This window comes from Pyxicephalus adspersus, chromosome 2 (genome assembly GCF_032062135.1).
Source record: "Pyxicephalus adspersus chromosome 2, UCB_Pads_2.0, whole genome shotgun sequence".
Lineage (NCBI taxonomy): Eukaryota > Metazoa > Chordata > Amphibia > Anura > Pyxicephalidae > Pyxicephalus > Pyxicephalus adspersus.
In genome coordinates this window covers 86,652,796-86,669,876 of record NC_092859.1, presented here as the reverse complement: position 1 = coordinate 86,669,876, position 17,081 = coordinate 86,652,796, and the positions used below count along the sequence as shown (strand labels likewise).

The 17,081-nt window shown below is 35.8% G+C and overlaps 1 protein-coding gene across 1 annotated transcript in view; it reads right to left on the bottom strand.

The window, feature by feature from the left end:
- Positions 1-324: 324 nt before the first annotated feature.
- Positions 325-17,081, bottom strand: part of KCNMB4 (potassium calcium-activated channel subfamily M regulatory beta subunit 4) — a 40,558-nt gene continuing 23,801 nt past the window's right edge. The window contains exons 2-3 of the mRNA XM_072398731.1: positions 16,669-16,793; positions 325-871 (exon numbers count right to left, since the gene is read on the bottom strand). Of these exons, the coding sequence (XP_072254832.1) occupies positions 703-871; positions 16,669-16,793 (294 nt within the window). The 3' untranslated portion in view covers positions 325-702. The remainder of the gene's footprint in view (positions 872-16,668; positions 16,794-17,081) is intronic.

Genomic DNA, 17,081 nt, shown 5'->3' with positions numbered 1-17,081 from the left:
TGGGTGGTATTTTGTTACAGCAGTAGCCAGAAAGGTGTTAAAAGGATAACGTAGCAAGGTTTTCATTTATACAGATTTTACCACATCAAGTAGAAGCAAGGTTGGCTCCAGCAGAACTATTAAAGTAGATCAAGAGTTGTGGAGTACAAAGGTGATTGTTTTTTTTACTATTTATACAATATTTTTAGAACATTGGAGGAGTTCTGTATACAGTAAAAAAAAAAAAAAAAAAAATAGTGATAGGTAATCTATGGAATGCTTTAGAGAGTTTAGACCTTTAAATTCAATTAAAAAAATGAGAAAAAAAATAAAAAAAAACAGAGCTAGGACATAAAAAAGCACACTTTAATATTTGAGAATTACATGATACAAAATAAACCAAAATCTTCTGACTGAGACTTTACATACCAAATAAAAAATATTTTATCGCAAAGGTGAAATGAAAGTTTCAGCCTGCTTCACTTTACACTTGGCCAAATATGAGTCATTACTCCTTGTATATCTGCATCTGTTATGAGCCTTTCTGGGCATTCATCCCACAGGAAACAGCAGTCTAGAAGAAGTCTGAATAAATATCCTGCCTTTAGCTTTTCTCCTCAAATATTAAGTTCAGAAAAATAGTGATGAAGAGGCAACATAAGGACTATAGGTATACAGGGTTTTGGTTTGGACTGAAGCTTCCATTTTTTGTTTTCTTTCAGTCTATGAAATTTTTCTTTTCTGTATAGCTTCTGCTTTAACCGCCAGACTTCTCGCACATATGGTGAGAACCACGATCAGCACACCCACCAAGAAAGTTACTAGTGGCCATAGGAAGCAATGCAGGAGGACATTTGCATCATGGGACCTTTTCAGCAGCACATCTTCAGGCCTGAAAGACAGTAATTAGGAACACAAGACTTTAGAAACAGGTCTAAAAGATAAATAAAAAGGACTAGATAAATGATTACAATCTTTTATATATATATATATATATATATATATATAAAATGACAAAGGATTCACAGAGCACCATAAGTTTCATAAAAAGTCAGAACACTGATAAACTCCTTTCAGGCAGGGACAATTTTCTGTGCTGAGTCATTCAGTTCCCTCCATCTTAAATTCAACCCACAAACCTGGGAACTGGATAAAAGATTGCAAAATTTACCTGAAAATAGTTTTTTTGCCCTAAAATATATATAAAACCACTATTATTTACCTTTAAAGCAGATCTAAAGTTCCACTTTAAAAATTTGTGAGCAGCCAGGGATTTATTGCAGAAAGGAACAAGTGACGTCCCCTCTGCATTAAGCATTATCGGTCTGATTGGTCTCTGAGTGAACAGCTCAGTATTGGAATGAATGAACTCCTACGCTGGCCTGGCCAATCTCATTCTATCAAGATGGCTAAAGATTGCAACTAGGAGGAAAAGAAGAAAGAGGATAGAAGTGCCCTGGGACAGAACAAGGATAGGAGAGTATAATATCGTTTAGTTACACTTTTTGTGGACATCCTTAGTTGTAAAAAAACTGCCCTCCTTAACCTCTATTAGTACTACCCAGGATAACACTTTTATTACATCACAAAACACATATCCTTATATTTTGAGAATCATATTATTTTGGATACATACGTTCAGACCCTTACATTTAATTCCATTAAATGAATTCATGATTTCAATCGGATCAAATTGGGAGATTATCTAATCTAATCTAGTGCATAATTGTCATCAATAGCCACAAGGACATCTTTAAGTTCCAACCATATTTAGCTTACATACATTCTACACTCTATATTACACTAGCCAGAGCTGCTTTAACAACAACAACCAAAAAGCATGTCTCAACCTTACCAGTTTAAGGGGCCCACCAATAAAACTATATGAATGCAATACCAGTTCTGCCCCTAAAGGAAAGGAGAATTTGAGATCCTCTGGGCACAGTAAACCCCAGCTAGAATACAAACAATAGGTAGCAAACCAGCACACTGCAATTCCCTTAAATATATATTTTATTTCACATATAGACAACAGCTTCCAATAATTATGCTGATGAGTTTTACCCTTCGAAAACCTTAGAAAAAAATTTAAATAAAGCTGTTAAATCCTGAAATGTACCAGTGTGATTTTTAGAGACTTTTATCTATATGTAATTACCCATTGTATGAGCCATCCAAGGGATCTTCTAGCATAGGCCATGCTATCTAAGCATTGCATTCTGGGTCCTAGAACTGTAAAGGTGAGGGTATACAAGTTTGTATATAAAAACCCTGAGCTTTGTAGATTAGGTGCCGGCTAGAAAATGAAGGTTTGCCATCCACTCTTATGTTTTGTTATTTGAACATATATAATGTCACATAATTAGAAGAAAAAGATGGCAGCATTTTCCCCAGCAGGCATGCAATTTCAGGTGATCCCTAGTTTATTATTTGAAATCTTATGACTGTATTGGCCTGACACCTAAGCTGCAGTGCTGATTACTAACAGTCTAAACAGGACAAAATAAAAAATTCACAGTTCCTCTATTCATAGGGATAGCTGTGAAATGACTGACATTTGCCTTTTGTATAAACATGTTTTATTTGTGCATTCTTCCCTGTAATACTATTGATTATTTTTAAAGACAGGGATATCTTTGATCAGATTTGACTATGATCCCTATTTTCCAACTATTTTTTAGCCATTTGAAAACTTTTTATTGCAACCTACTACATTTATAAGGTTACAAAATGGACTTTGTAGAAAGATTACCAAGGTAAATTTGTAACCCAACAATTACATGTGATATTTATCTACCATTTTCTCTATTAAAGACTGAAAAGTTTCAATTACCAACTTTTTTACTTTTTAATAGATGTGTCTACAACCAAAATTGTACATACCTACCCTTCCCTCTTCCATCGCCCTAAACAGGGAAGCTAATGGGACTGGAAACCTTTTATTCAAGGATGAAATTGTCCCAGAAGAGATCATTAGATTTGCATGGACATTCAACCATTCAATTATGTCTTTGACTACTTTTTGGCTGCCTTTTTCCTATAAAGCTGATACAAAGGACAACTTGATTGATGTATCTCTGTCTGTATTTATAGAAAAAATATTACCCATAAATCTAGGAATGTACTACAACAGTTAAATGATTTGAAAGTTCAGTGATCACATTTTCACGTTAGTCAAATGACCGATAGCAGGTATTTTAATATGACATTAGCATATGTTCTACCTTCTCTCCCAAAACAAATAAAATATCAAATATTCTGCACTGGACCAGGCCATCATTACATCATAGGATTTACTATATAATACTCAACTTCATCCCTAAATGCTTGATGGTCAGGTGCTCAACCATAGCCACTAACATAACATTAACCACATTGTTTCTCAAAATTCTGTCACACAGAATTAAAGAATTATATATATATTTCCAATATAAGCTTTACTGTATATGGTTAATACATTTTGACATTGTATATACATTATGAACATGTTTGTGGTAAATGTGATCTATTTATCATTTAATGGAAGTAGAATAAGAATCAAGGGATGTGAAAGTAAGAGCCTTCCAAAAGCGCAGTCATCCTTAAAAGGAACCTGTCAGATTAGGAATACAGGAGACGCTATTTGTGACCTGATTTTGCAGCTGTATGCTTTAGGACTGTCATCTTTTCCTTGCTTCACTACTTGTGGTTCACTGACCCGAAACAAGCATGTGTTTATCTAAAACAAGGACCATGGAGTTCTACAGATAATCCAGAGGAAGAGACCATCTCCTCCTCTAGTAGTAATAGTATATGACAAGCCCCTAAAAACAATGCTAAATCTAATCAGTTTGTGTTGTCAAATAGTTGTTATGATCCGAAACCTTTGATCTGAGTTACGTTTTAAGCTAATTACTACAACATGTCTATAGTAGCCACTCAAGATTAAGCTTAACTCCAGTTTTCATGTACACACATGGTATAATGGTCACTGGAAATGATCTTTCTTGATCATTCCAGTGACAGATGAATGAACAGGTTCTGGACACACATAGCCGTTCTGTTCTTTAGAGAAGGGATGGGGAAGGAATAGCCAGTGGTACCCCGCTATGATCTCTTTAATTGACATCAGTCAGTCCTAATCAGTCATCACCAGAATGGATCAACGGATCAATGGACGATGTCGGGGGTCCTCTGTACACAGATATTTGCTTTGTGCGTGAGTAATTTAATGTCGGTATGCAACCTTACTCATAATTTTAAGAAAAAGACCTGTTGTGAAATTGTTGTCAAATTTCCAACTTAAAAACATATAAAGATTATGTTCCAAATTAGCTATCCAAATTAGCATTTACAAACCTCAAGGTCCCCACATTTTATAACTGCAGCAGTTTGCAACCCCATTCATAAATGATATATATATATAGTTTGGATAGAATGGGCAGGCAGAGGGATGACTTTGCACCACTGTACACTTTCTATTGCTGAATGTGTTCCCATTGAGGAGAGATTGTTGTCTGTCTGCATGCCAATTAAAGAGATTTAACTCAATTCTTGTTTTGCCTGACACCAGTGAACTGGACAGGATATGCACAGAACCCTGTCTAAAGGGACACAGACAGCAGTAAAATCCTAACAGGGATCCAAACCTTTGGGAACAATTATAGTTACAAACTATATTTGAAACAGAACATTTTGAAATGTTAAGCATACACAGAATTCAATATGATCTACTTAATATATAGTGTATACCTGTATAAAACATTTATAAAAAGCAGAAGCCTTGATATATGCATACTGTATATACTGTATTTATTTCATACTGTTAAAAATTAGGCAGGTGCTCATCAAGTCTGTCACCAAGGGGTTCCATCTCATATCCTTGAGCTTTCCTGCCTATGAATTCAAAAAGTAAATGCTATAGGTGTGAATCTGTCCCTCTGTGTGTGGTTGCTGAATGCCTATGCATTTAAAATGCTAGCAGATTTCTAGGACTATCTGGTGACTGGGAAAAAAAGTATTGTACTTACAACTAAGTGGATAATGTGCATATTGGCCAGCATTGTACAGCCTAATTATCATCAACAGGAACAGTCAAGCAAAGATGCACTTATACAACAAAGCTAGTGTTCCATCATTAAAAATGTTTCTTGACAGGTAAGAAACATAAGAGCAGTTCCAAAGCTTTAAAGGAACCCTCTATCTAAAAAAAAAGAAAACATATATAAGAAGTGCCCTCCCCATCTTCTGCATTCAGTTCTTCTAGGAGTGTCAGGTCCCTGGTACCGCTATGCACCTTCCGTTGGCCCCCACGTGTCCAATCTTAAAGTATAGGACTAGCCATCTGACACTCTATTTAAGGCAGTAAAGAAGCAAAGATCAGTGGGGCTTCTGTGCATGGGACAGATTTATTTTTGTGTAGTTTTTTTTTTTATTCTATCAACAATGGAAACAACTTTAAAAGATAACCAGTGGTCTACTGGAAAACTTCAATTAGGTACAGTAAAGCATTTGTACTTTTAACCTTTAAAAACATAAAGATAAGGATAATTTATTAAATTAATACCTAACGATTGATTAGTCACTGATATTGGGGGGTATGGGGGAGTTGCTTATTAAAATATTTTTTTTAGGAGAATTTGCAAATCATTTTAGTGTTCTGGACACAATATTACACAGACATTCTAATATTAAAAACATAAAAATGCTCTTTTCCAATAAAAAGCAGTTGCACATGAATAGCAGAAAAAAATGCCAATAATGTAATATGTTAGCAGTTCTGTTTATCTGACGTCAACCACTATAATTAAATACTACAATATAATCGCCTTGTGCTTTCTAGTCAAGAAAAATCCATTACCAGTATTCCTGTAAATAGATTTTCTTTAGTGTTTTTATCTATAAGGAAATTATCAGTTGGAATAAATCAGTCGGTAATAAAATCAGCTATAAAAGTATAGCCAAGGTACTCATGGTCTGCAGACACACTTCAATGACTTCACACAGTATGGATGCTATAGTTTATGGACAAGTTTATCATAGTAATCTAAAATATAAGTGAAACGTTTTAGTAGTGAAAATATGAACAAGATTGAAAAATCATAAATGTAGAAAAATAAGTAATAACTTTTTATCAGATAAAATAATAAAAATGCCTAACCACCATCTCTTTGTTATGCCACAAACACACACACACAATTCCTCTTGTGCTGATCAAGGCCAGTAGCCATCAGATACAACCCCCACCCTTAATTACTATTAATTTCCCTTTATTTCTAAAGCAGGTTAACCTAAAAATGGGAAGAGGTGGAAGGACATTGGGGCTCAGGGCCAGGACAAGAAGGCAGCAGGCTAGCCAGTCTGTCCCAGTAGATGACCCACTTAGACACAGCTAAAGCCATGATACCCATTGATGTTAACAAGCTCCATCCACTAGTAATGTCTATAAATATAATAATTGATGCAAGAAAAAACAAGTGATTCAATGTGGGTGTTTATACAACTTAGAATTGTAATATGGACTTGTAGAAGAGTTGGTATATACACTGAAGTGAAGACAAAGATATAGGCAAACTTATGGGGCTTTTGTGCAGCACCCACCGCTCCATTTGTAGGGGCTCAATCGATAAGACACAAAAAAAAAAAATGATATTAACGAGAACTGCCAGACAGCAAGCAGTCAGAATTTATTTCCTAAGCTAAACATTAGGTAATCTCTCTTAGTTATAACACTTTTATATGACCATTGCACTTTTCTCTGCCATAATAATAAAAGAGTATAAAGATAAATGCTTTGTAGACCCTTAACATGGCAGCAGCTGATGTTAAATGAGGACTACAGGAAAAACTCCTTTATAAAATAATGAAAATCAGGCAACAGATGAGGGAAGCTGTTTTGTCTTCTTTACTAATTAGATATAGAGAATAATACATTGTCTACAGAAGTGAATGGTGTAACTGTGGCAACAGATAATTTACTGATTTTCATGCTGTGAGGTGAGCATATCATGCAAAGCTACTGGAGAAAAAAGTTATCAGTCAGAAACACATTTAAAGCAGTGTCTGAATAACATACAATTCTAAGAAAACTCAGAAAAGTTCAATCTTTATTATTAATCTTTGTATGGAAGTTCGTGACTGGTAATATTTCTGCCATTATTTAGTATATATGCCTTGGTGTATGCCGTGCCTAGACACTGATAGATATATTATTTAACATCATGACTTATTGATGCATGGTAATGACGCTGAACTTACAAAAAGGTCATAATTACAGAGGCACAGACATCTAATTATAAACATATGTAGTTATCAATGCAAGGAAAATGACAGTCATTACCTCCCCTATTAGCTTTTACTGCCACTCAAGTCAATTATATTAAAATTTAACATTTTATAAGAAATGATATATTGTATATATAGTATAGGAGATTTTATGATGTAACTGCAACATGGCATTCTGTGCAGTGCGATTCAGTTTGAATGGCACCCTAACACACAAATACAAAAGTGACAATGGACTCGCACATGCTATGTGTTGTGATGCAAAAACAAAGTGCAGGTCCATTTTTTATTCTATTGCTCTGTGCTGTCTAATGGCTAAGGATCTTATGCACTTCTGAAAGATGTCCTATTAAATGTCTAAAATTTAAGATTAATAACCCTTAGAAATAGGCAATATATAACTACACAAACCACTGAACTGGTAAAATGACGTTTTATCACTGTTATTTGTTAATAATAAAAACTGGGGAAGAAGACAATTATTTCCCTTCTTCACTAACAGTGAAGAATACTTGTTTCTTATAATCAATACTTGGAGATGTGAGCAAGCAGAAAGCAAGTTGGTTCAATAAATGACTGTAATTCTGTACTGACAAAATAGTAAAGTGCAGCAACATTTCAACTTATTATTATTATTACATATTATTTATATAGTGCCATCATATTACGCAGCTCTGTACAAAGTCCATAGTTTTATCACTAGCTGCCCCTGAAAGGGCTCACAATCTAACTTTCTAGTGATTGTGATTTACCAAATATTAAACTGTTTATATTAAGACAAGTTTTTTGTTCTGCTTAGTACTCAACGTAATAAATTTGTGGCCATAACTTAAAAACTCACAGGTAGTGAGGCAGCTTTATGCGACTTCACTGGGGAACATAAGGAATGACTGATGATGGGACAATGCGTCATCCCAATTGCAAGCTAATATACATTATATTTTTTTATTTGAATAACCCATTTGACAGTAAAATAAATATGCTAGCATAATCAGGACATACAGATAAGAATATTGGTTTTTCTATTGACAAGACCCAGGCATAAATATATTACATAGTACACCGGTTATGATGGAACATGATATGTCATTTAATATGAAGCTTATTGACATGTAATTCAATCCAGTTCATGGTTATGCGTTTACTTGTATATTCATTTATTTAATTAATTTCATATATTCATATTAGGTCACTGAAAGGTATATTACAGATATATTAAGCTTTCAGCAATCAATGCATGATCATTTTTCAAGAAGGATCTATAGCTAGGTCAACCAGGAGATAAAGACTTGTGAGGATGATGTAGAGCAGTTCACAATCTCCAAACCCAACATAGTCAATGCTGTTCATTTTGAAATATATCTTGAGGAATCGCCGGAATCTGTACTTTGTGATCAAATTTAGTTTAATACCTCAGCTCCCATATATAACTACCACCACCATATCTAAATGGTAAAACTTCACTGTCAAGATGCCCCTGTAGCTACTACACAGGTTCAATTTTAGGGGTGATGGGGTGAACTATAAAATCAATGTAAAGTGAACCTGTAATGTAAATAAACTGACATTATTAATAAAATGAATTCACCAAGTAACTTTAATAATGCTTCAGATCCATTTTTTTATTGCAAGGGGTGGACTTTAGATAACAAGCCTTAAGTTTTTCCAATCCTATGTTAAGGTCTGCCCCTTTCTGGCTGTAAGCCCTAACTCCCAGTAACTTATTATTATTATTATGATCATTATTAATTAAAAAAAGAAAAAGTTCTGCTGATCACAGGGGGGCAGGCATTTGACATATGAGTTAGAGAAACATGTATGATTATGTGGGTTGGGCTTAACGTTGAATTGGTAAAAGTTAAGACCCTATAAGCTACATGCCTAGGATCTAAGGTTCTCCTCTGACATAAAATAACTGATCTTAGTAAAGTAAAGTAACTTTTACTTGTAATCTTATTTATACACTTTAATGATTTACTTTATTTCACCTTTTAAGCTTTAGGTTGGGTAAGAGGTTAAGAGGTTGACAAAGTGGATCTAAACCTAAGCACTAAAGTCTCATATAAGCTTAATTATGATAATGTCATTTTAATATTAGTTTTCCATTTTTGTAACACTACAGCTTTGATTAAAGAAATACCTGACAATCCTGCTGATACGTATTGTGTAGTGTTACGACTATTAAGCTGGATACACACGTGCAATAATAGTCGTTAGAAAGGATCTTTCACGATCCTTTCCTACGACTAATATTGCATGATGCATGAACAAGTGCTCAAGTGCTGTACATACAGCACCATTCTGCTCTATGCAGAGGGGAGAGGGGAAGCAATGTAGCAGCACCCCGCTGCGCGCTCTCCCCCTTCCCTAGCTTTAGGATCGTTAGTCATCCATAGTCCGTGGATCCGCCAGGACGGTAGTTCAGACAATGGACGACTAGCGCTGTACACACGCCAGATTCTCCTCTGATATCGGCTCTGAGCCGATTATCGGGTGAGAACTGTTGGACGTGTGTATGTAGCTTTAGTCTCCAGCAATAATGTGAAGCTGACGCTGTAGTCAATAGATACAGACAGGAAATTACTAAAAAAGGATGGAAGAGGATGGAAGATCTACAGCACCTAAATACAAAAAGGTTTAGGAAAAAAGGTAGAATAGCATTTGTTAATTATACAAACGCTTTAGCAAACAAAATGCCATCCAGCTAGGGTTTACATCAGAGTATATTTACAGCATAAAAAGTCATTTTAGAGTTTATGGTTTGTTTACAAACATCTGTCTTAATAAGATGTAACTAACCATTACATACAGGATGATCTGGATGAAAATACTTCCCATAGAATCACATTCATCTATTTAGTGGTGCCTGTCCCCATGGTAATTAAATTATAAATCTCATCTCTCTTTTTCTTCTTTAATATGAGATTTAGAAAGGAGGAACTGAAAGGTCACATCCGTGATAATTTACAGTGAAGAGGGCTCTCAGAGAAGAAGAACATTTGAAAAGCTTTGTATTTCTGCATCTATTCTGTATAAATAGGTGTGAATCGGCAACATTCAAAACTGCTTACCTACAATGTGAAACAAAATAGATATTCTACAAATGCTGGAATTGTGTTATTGAGGGGCGAGGGGGCACTCTATTTTGTGGGTCCGGTCCTGCTAAATCTAATAATCATAAGACCTAATGTGAGCATAGCAGTTTTTTTCACACTAATATCTGTTTAACCAGTTGTGGACATTGGGTATCCTAGGATTCTATAAACATTGTCCATGTATAGTATTGTTATGGTTTCTTCCATCATCTGCCTCTCCTGCTGGTGGCGCTGAATACCTGGTATATCATAAACTTCCACTGGCCACCAGCAGATGGCCACCTTCAGGAAGAACTTGTTATGCACACTGCTGGAAGCTCCCTATTTAAGGTTCCGCCCTTCCATGAGTCCTATTATTAAGCTTGCTCCCTGCTGTGCTCTCTGGCCCTGATCCTGTTTTTGTCCTAAGACCTGTTGATCCTTACCTGCCATTTACCTGACCTGAGTTTGTTGGTACTATTGTTTTCATATTAGTTAGTTAGTTGTTTTGGTTGTGTTTTTTTCTGGGTTTGTCACAGTGCTTGTTCACATGTATATATCTGAACCATTCTTAAAATAAATTTTGATTGCACCCATCAATGATCTCACATCAACGTATGCTGCCATTAGTGATCACCTACTTTACTGCTTGTGCAGATTGTACCAAGTATGATTAGCTCCCCATCCTCCTCCGCTGAACCTCTCCAGCCACATTTATCAGCTATTTCCCTAGACTTGTTTTATTTATAGGAGCAGATCTTTCCACTCCTGTGTAACCTTAGGCCAGGTCTTCACACGCTTAAGACTCCAATGCCTCGAAAAAATGAAATGTGGTAGAACACAACACGCTCAATGCATTCTCAATGGACATGCCTGGATGCTTTGCTTCAGTTTACTACATGCTGCATTGGAACTACAGCCTGACTGCTTTCAATGGAAAGTCTTTGTAATCCATTTCAGATGCTTTATATAATAATGCATGTTTGATGCACTTAAACTTGAGGATTTAAAGACTGGAAGAACTAAAAAACAGAAAACTTCTATCAGATCCACTATGATCAGAGTAGTTGGGAAATCTAAATTTACTGGTACACATGGTGGAAAACATATTAACTCATTATATACATATATGCCATACTTTCTGCAATGATATATAAATGTTTGCGTTTTTCTGCTGCTAAGCTGATATATGACAGTGTACTTTATTTCTCATTGACAGGCAGAGTATGTCTACGCCAATTCAGATGCTGTACAATGACAGCTTACATAGTCAGGCGGCCAGATAGACTGATACCTATGATATAGTACACTGCCATATGTTAGATCAAATCTCAAATTGCTCAGATTCTTTGATCTGATGTTGAAGTAGATGCAATCTGAGTCACAATCAACTTCAATCAGAACCAGCTGACCAGCAAGTTAGTACTAAAGCTAGGTACACACTTGCAATAATTGTCGTTAGAAAACAAAGGACTAACAATTATGCACGATTATTTTGATCGTATTGTGCACAATTCTGTACATGCTGTAAGGATAGGATCTTTCAAATATAATCCACCAATAGTGTACACATGCTAGATACGATCGTTTGAATGATGCAGGAAGTGACATCTAAAGGAGAAAGTGTACTGCAGAACCATCCACGATCACTGAACGACCGTACACACAATAGATTGGGAACGATCGTCACCCAATGAGATCCGCCAGGACGGTCATTCTTTTCCAGCAACAATCCTCGTTCATCGGCGTCGTTGTGCACTTTTTTTATCGGACGAACAGTCGGTAGTCATTCATTTCCAACGATAAATATTGCACGTGTGTACACAGCTTAAGATTTAAACTTGCTATTATAGATAGGTTACATGTCAATAGCTCAGCGCTAAGAACTACCACCATGGTCAATCTGCTGTCTTCCAGTTACCTGTTGGACTCGTTATTGTCTTCCGACAGATCCGATAGGCAGCCTAACAGATATCCCAATAATGCTGCTATGGCAGTGGTTACAGTTGTTAGTCTGCAACAGCATCCCCGGGAAAGAGACTTTGAAAAGGAGTTGCAAATTAATAATTTGGTTAAGAAAACAGTATATGTACAAACCATCAAACTGAAAACTTGATTTTGATTTACATACACTGTATACTGTACAGCCACAATGAATAGGCAAGAAATAGATGTGTGTCACTATATTTCATATCACAATGTTTGCAGGGTTAAGGCAGTGTTGGTGCACCACAAGAACAGAGATGTATTTTCCACATCAGGGTTAGAAGTTCTGCAAATTTAGCAGCAGTGTAATTTATGGTTCTGCAGTACAGACAGCCAGACAAGTGACTTGATGGTTGCAGTTTTTACTTACAATAATCAATCACTGAGGAACGCATGTGGATGCAGTAAATTAAGTTTATCTATTGTGCTTTGATAAACCAAACTCAGGACTGAGAAGTAGAACAGCAACAAAATCACTTTCTAAGCTGAAACCATGAGTCGGTGGCAACAGCCATAAAAAAAGGGGTTATTTAGTCCTTACAAAACATTTTCTGTTTTTTCTTCTTTTGCTGCACCAGACACTGTATTAGGCGTGGCATAGGGACAGGCATATACCGTATTTACACGACAGATTTAGTAGGATTTTATTTTCATGCTCTAGAGAAAATCATGGTGTTCCCAGAGGTGAAAATGGGCCTCCGAAACCTTGCTAATAACACACTGCTACCAACCTGTCACACTCTGTAGTATCAAATTAAATAGAAGAATTTTACAAATCAAGATACAAAGTAATAATGCTAGGCACATATAAAGATCTCCCTTTTATCTTGTTTTTTTTCATTAAAATGTTTAAATATATTATTTTACAACTAGAACCTGAATATTTAATGTAATAATCTTTTCTGGAAGCAGGGGGTAGAGCTGTCAGGCAGTTGGAATATACTGCATTGCTGTCAGTTTACAGCTGGATGCCTACTAACAGGGGGACCAGGCAGAGTCCGCACAGTGATTGATTTATTCTTGTGCTGTTGAAATTTCATTGACAATTGGCATGCTGGGAGTGATTCAGTGGCTAAGCTGCAAGGGAATCACAATTTTGGATGAAAAGAATTGCATTTTTTGGAAGAACGATATCTTACTTATAGCTGTCAGATTACCTAAATGATATGCTTGTTTATTTATATTTGTAACCAGCTTGGGATCTAAGGCATACAGTATGGTGTAAGTTGGTTTAAACATTAACTTTGTCATACATCATGTGTCTCTTCCCCGAAATCTGCTCCCTCACAGCCATTGCCGGCAAATGCCAGCTGTCAATATGACAGCCACAACATGCTCTGTACTGCAACAGTGGCTGTAACTGCTGCTATGTAACATGAACACTCTAAAATAGTGCAAAATATGGAGAAATGGGGAAAGAATTTATTATTTTCTACTTTATTCTTTTTGTTTTGTCTATAGATTTCAGAGAATTCAAAAACAAAAAATGGCAAAACAACATTACCAAAAAAAAGCCTTTTCTGTTCCAAAAAGAAAAAAAGTTGTATTATCCAAATCAGGGGTCAGCAAACATTTTTGGCTACTAGGCCATTTTAAGAGGTCCAGAAGGCACACTAGGCATGTGATAGCTGAAATAGTTAAATAAGGTGTCCCTAGCTCTCACTATTTACATTGAACCAAATATATATACATCAATGAAGTCCAGTATTCAAATAGAAGCCAGCAAGTTTGATCATGGCTGCTGCAGTATAGTATAATCTAGCCCTTCCATTTGCTGCTACCCTGCAAACCTAAGAAGAAAGCAATCTGAGAGCTGAATGCAGTGCTTATTTTACCTTTGGCGTATGTTACATCTTATCATTTATGCCATGGCTACATCCTTTTTGACATTTCCAACAATGTTAACTTTTTACCACAGCACTAAAACATTCCTGTATCTAAAGGGAACTTTGGCAATCCAAAACAAAAAGGAGGACCCATCTGTATAGTAAGAGGTAACTTCACTGGTGGTAAAACTGATAGGGTTGAAACCCTTTGGGACCCTTTGGGCATAACTTACACAGGCCCTTGGCTTTTCAAGTTCCTGAAAACTGTGCTCTGCAATTTGAGAAATCACCTGCAAAATCTTAAATTATATGTCTTATAGCACTCTTCAAAGATTCCACCGCTTTTAAAGGGTCTAAAGAAGGAAAAAAGTGTCTGTCTCAATACATAAAAAAGTCTGACATTTGTGGAATCCCTAAATCAATTTCAAAACCCTTTATTTATTTGAAATCCTTTTGATATTGATCATCATTGCAATAGATTTAAAATATAAATTGGTGTTTAATAAGTGAGAAATATTCATTTTCATACTGCTCATCCAATAGTCCTAACTTTATGTGTCATAATGATTGTGAAAATGAAGCATGTAGAATTTCCTAATTATTTAAATCCTATGCGGTAAAAGGTAATGCTGACTTCAAAATAAAAGAGAAGTTCATTTCAATCATCCAATTGTACCAGAAATAAGCCCAGTTTTTTTAGATTTCACTTGTACGTGATTGAATATTTAAAGAATACATGATGTTACTCTATAAAATATCTTTGTGTTCTCATGCACCTTAACAATTAAGTTGGCAATGAAAGTTTAGCCAGTAGGTAAGCCTTGTCATCAGCGCCCATTCAAGCCTGAGTTATCACATAGAAAGAAGAACACAGGCGGTAAAATGTCACACCTTGACTTCACCATTATGCTGCAGGAACTCCTTCCTTCTACTGGGATCACTGATTGCCTCTATTTGTCTTTATATTCTGACCGGGGGATATGCAGAAATCAAAACTGCTGTGTGCACATTACCATTTAAAGCCATTACATTTCCCTTACAGGCACTGCAAATGTGATCATTTAAAATACAATGCCGCTTTCTGGATACAAGTTCAAAGATTAATGCAGTTTTTACCTATATAATTGTTTTTCTTCGTTTGGTCCTTTTTCTTCTGTTTTCTAATAGATTTAACTACTTTTTTGCCATTCATGTGTTAGGAAAGATGACTACATTCATTTTTTTTGAACATTCACACGTTTATATGTGGCAGTATATCTTTTTTTTATGAAAGTTTCTAAACTCTCATTCTAAACTCCCAGCCCCAAAATTTTCCTTACAAGTTCTAGCAGGCTGTGGTAATCTATGAATGTTGCTAATTTCCTTGCTAACAGAAGGAAAAAAGTGAATGTTCATTCTGTGTTACTGAACTAGAACTGAGCTCCCCCTAATGAATGCAAGCTGCATATATGAATTATTGACAAGGAAGGTTTATTATTTACCTGGCTGAAAGGGAAAAACATTTGAAACATACTAAACATGATAATGTAAGTCAGAAAAACAATTTCAGATTTTCACTACACTGCTTGCCTTCTGGCTGAAACTGAGTGTGTATATACAGTTAGGAAAACAAGTATCATGGGGCCAAATGTGAAAATGAGATAATTCTAGCAAGGCAATGACAGCATGATATATGACACACGTTAGGATGGCTTTTACAGATTACCACCATTATACAACAAAAGGATTTTAGAAAGTCTAGGTGGGAATTGTAAGAAATACCATTAAAAGAGTAAATACACTTGATCCTATGCAGTAGTTGGTTCATGGCAAGTTTCTTTCATTAGTTTAAATAGGATGATACATAGCTGGTTTTCTCTACACCTAGGAATCACATAACAAAATATTGGCTCAGTCTGCCTTTGTGAACATATAGTTATGGGTATAACATTAAGTCTACATTGGAACAATAATTATTATATATTTATATAGAGTCCATAGCCATTCCATTACCTGTCCCTTAGAGGAGCTTACAATCTAGCATGCCTATCATAGTCTAAGGTCAATTATTTTGGGGATAAGGGGAGCCACCATATCTACCAGTATATTTTATAGTGGTAGAAAAAATCATGGAGAACATACAAACTTCAAACAGATAACATCCTGCTCAAGATTTTACCCTGCAAACTCGGTAGTGCAAGGCCAGAGTGCTAGCCAAAGGGCCACCACAGTACCAGTACACAAGGTCAATAGAAAACAAACACTGATACTGCATGGTCTACAATACAGCTTTCTTCAGATTGGTGACATGTGCAGGTGTTCTCCTGCAGCTTCCATTGGCTGGCATCTTGCCAGGCAGCACTGGGTGGTACCGAACCGCTGACTGCTGCCCCCATTCATTCTCTATTGGCAGCCACAGGTAAGAAGCTACATGTAGCATTCCCACCAATCTGAATATAGTCTAACAGCATAGCATATTATGTGCACCTACTGCATTGTAGATCTGTAGGTGACACCAAGTTAATAAATATTTCATAATGTATGTAGAGATTATACTGTACCTTCTATGCTGGTTAAAGTAGCAAGTAAATGGCTGGAAACCAACTTCATTCCAATATTTCTCAAAGCGCAGAACACTCTCGGAATTCTTCTGGTTTTCTCTCTCACACGGAGGGATATATGAGCACTGTTAAAATAGATTTAGAAACAATTACTTTTCTCTCTACTTCAGTGAATTTATTATTTATCTGACTAATTTGTCAACTATCTGACTTTTATTTTACTTTGCTAAGACAAATGAAGTTCAGGAAAAGAGTGGAAAAACTGAAAGGAGGCAATTTTCTGTTAAAACTACAGCCAAACTTAAACATATATATATATTTATATATACAGTATATGCTACAGACTAATGTTACAATTTATGCCTGCTTCAAGTTTCGGATAAGGGGGGGGGCTTGCATTTCTGTAAGGTTTT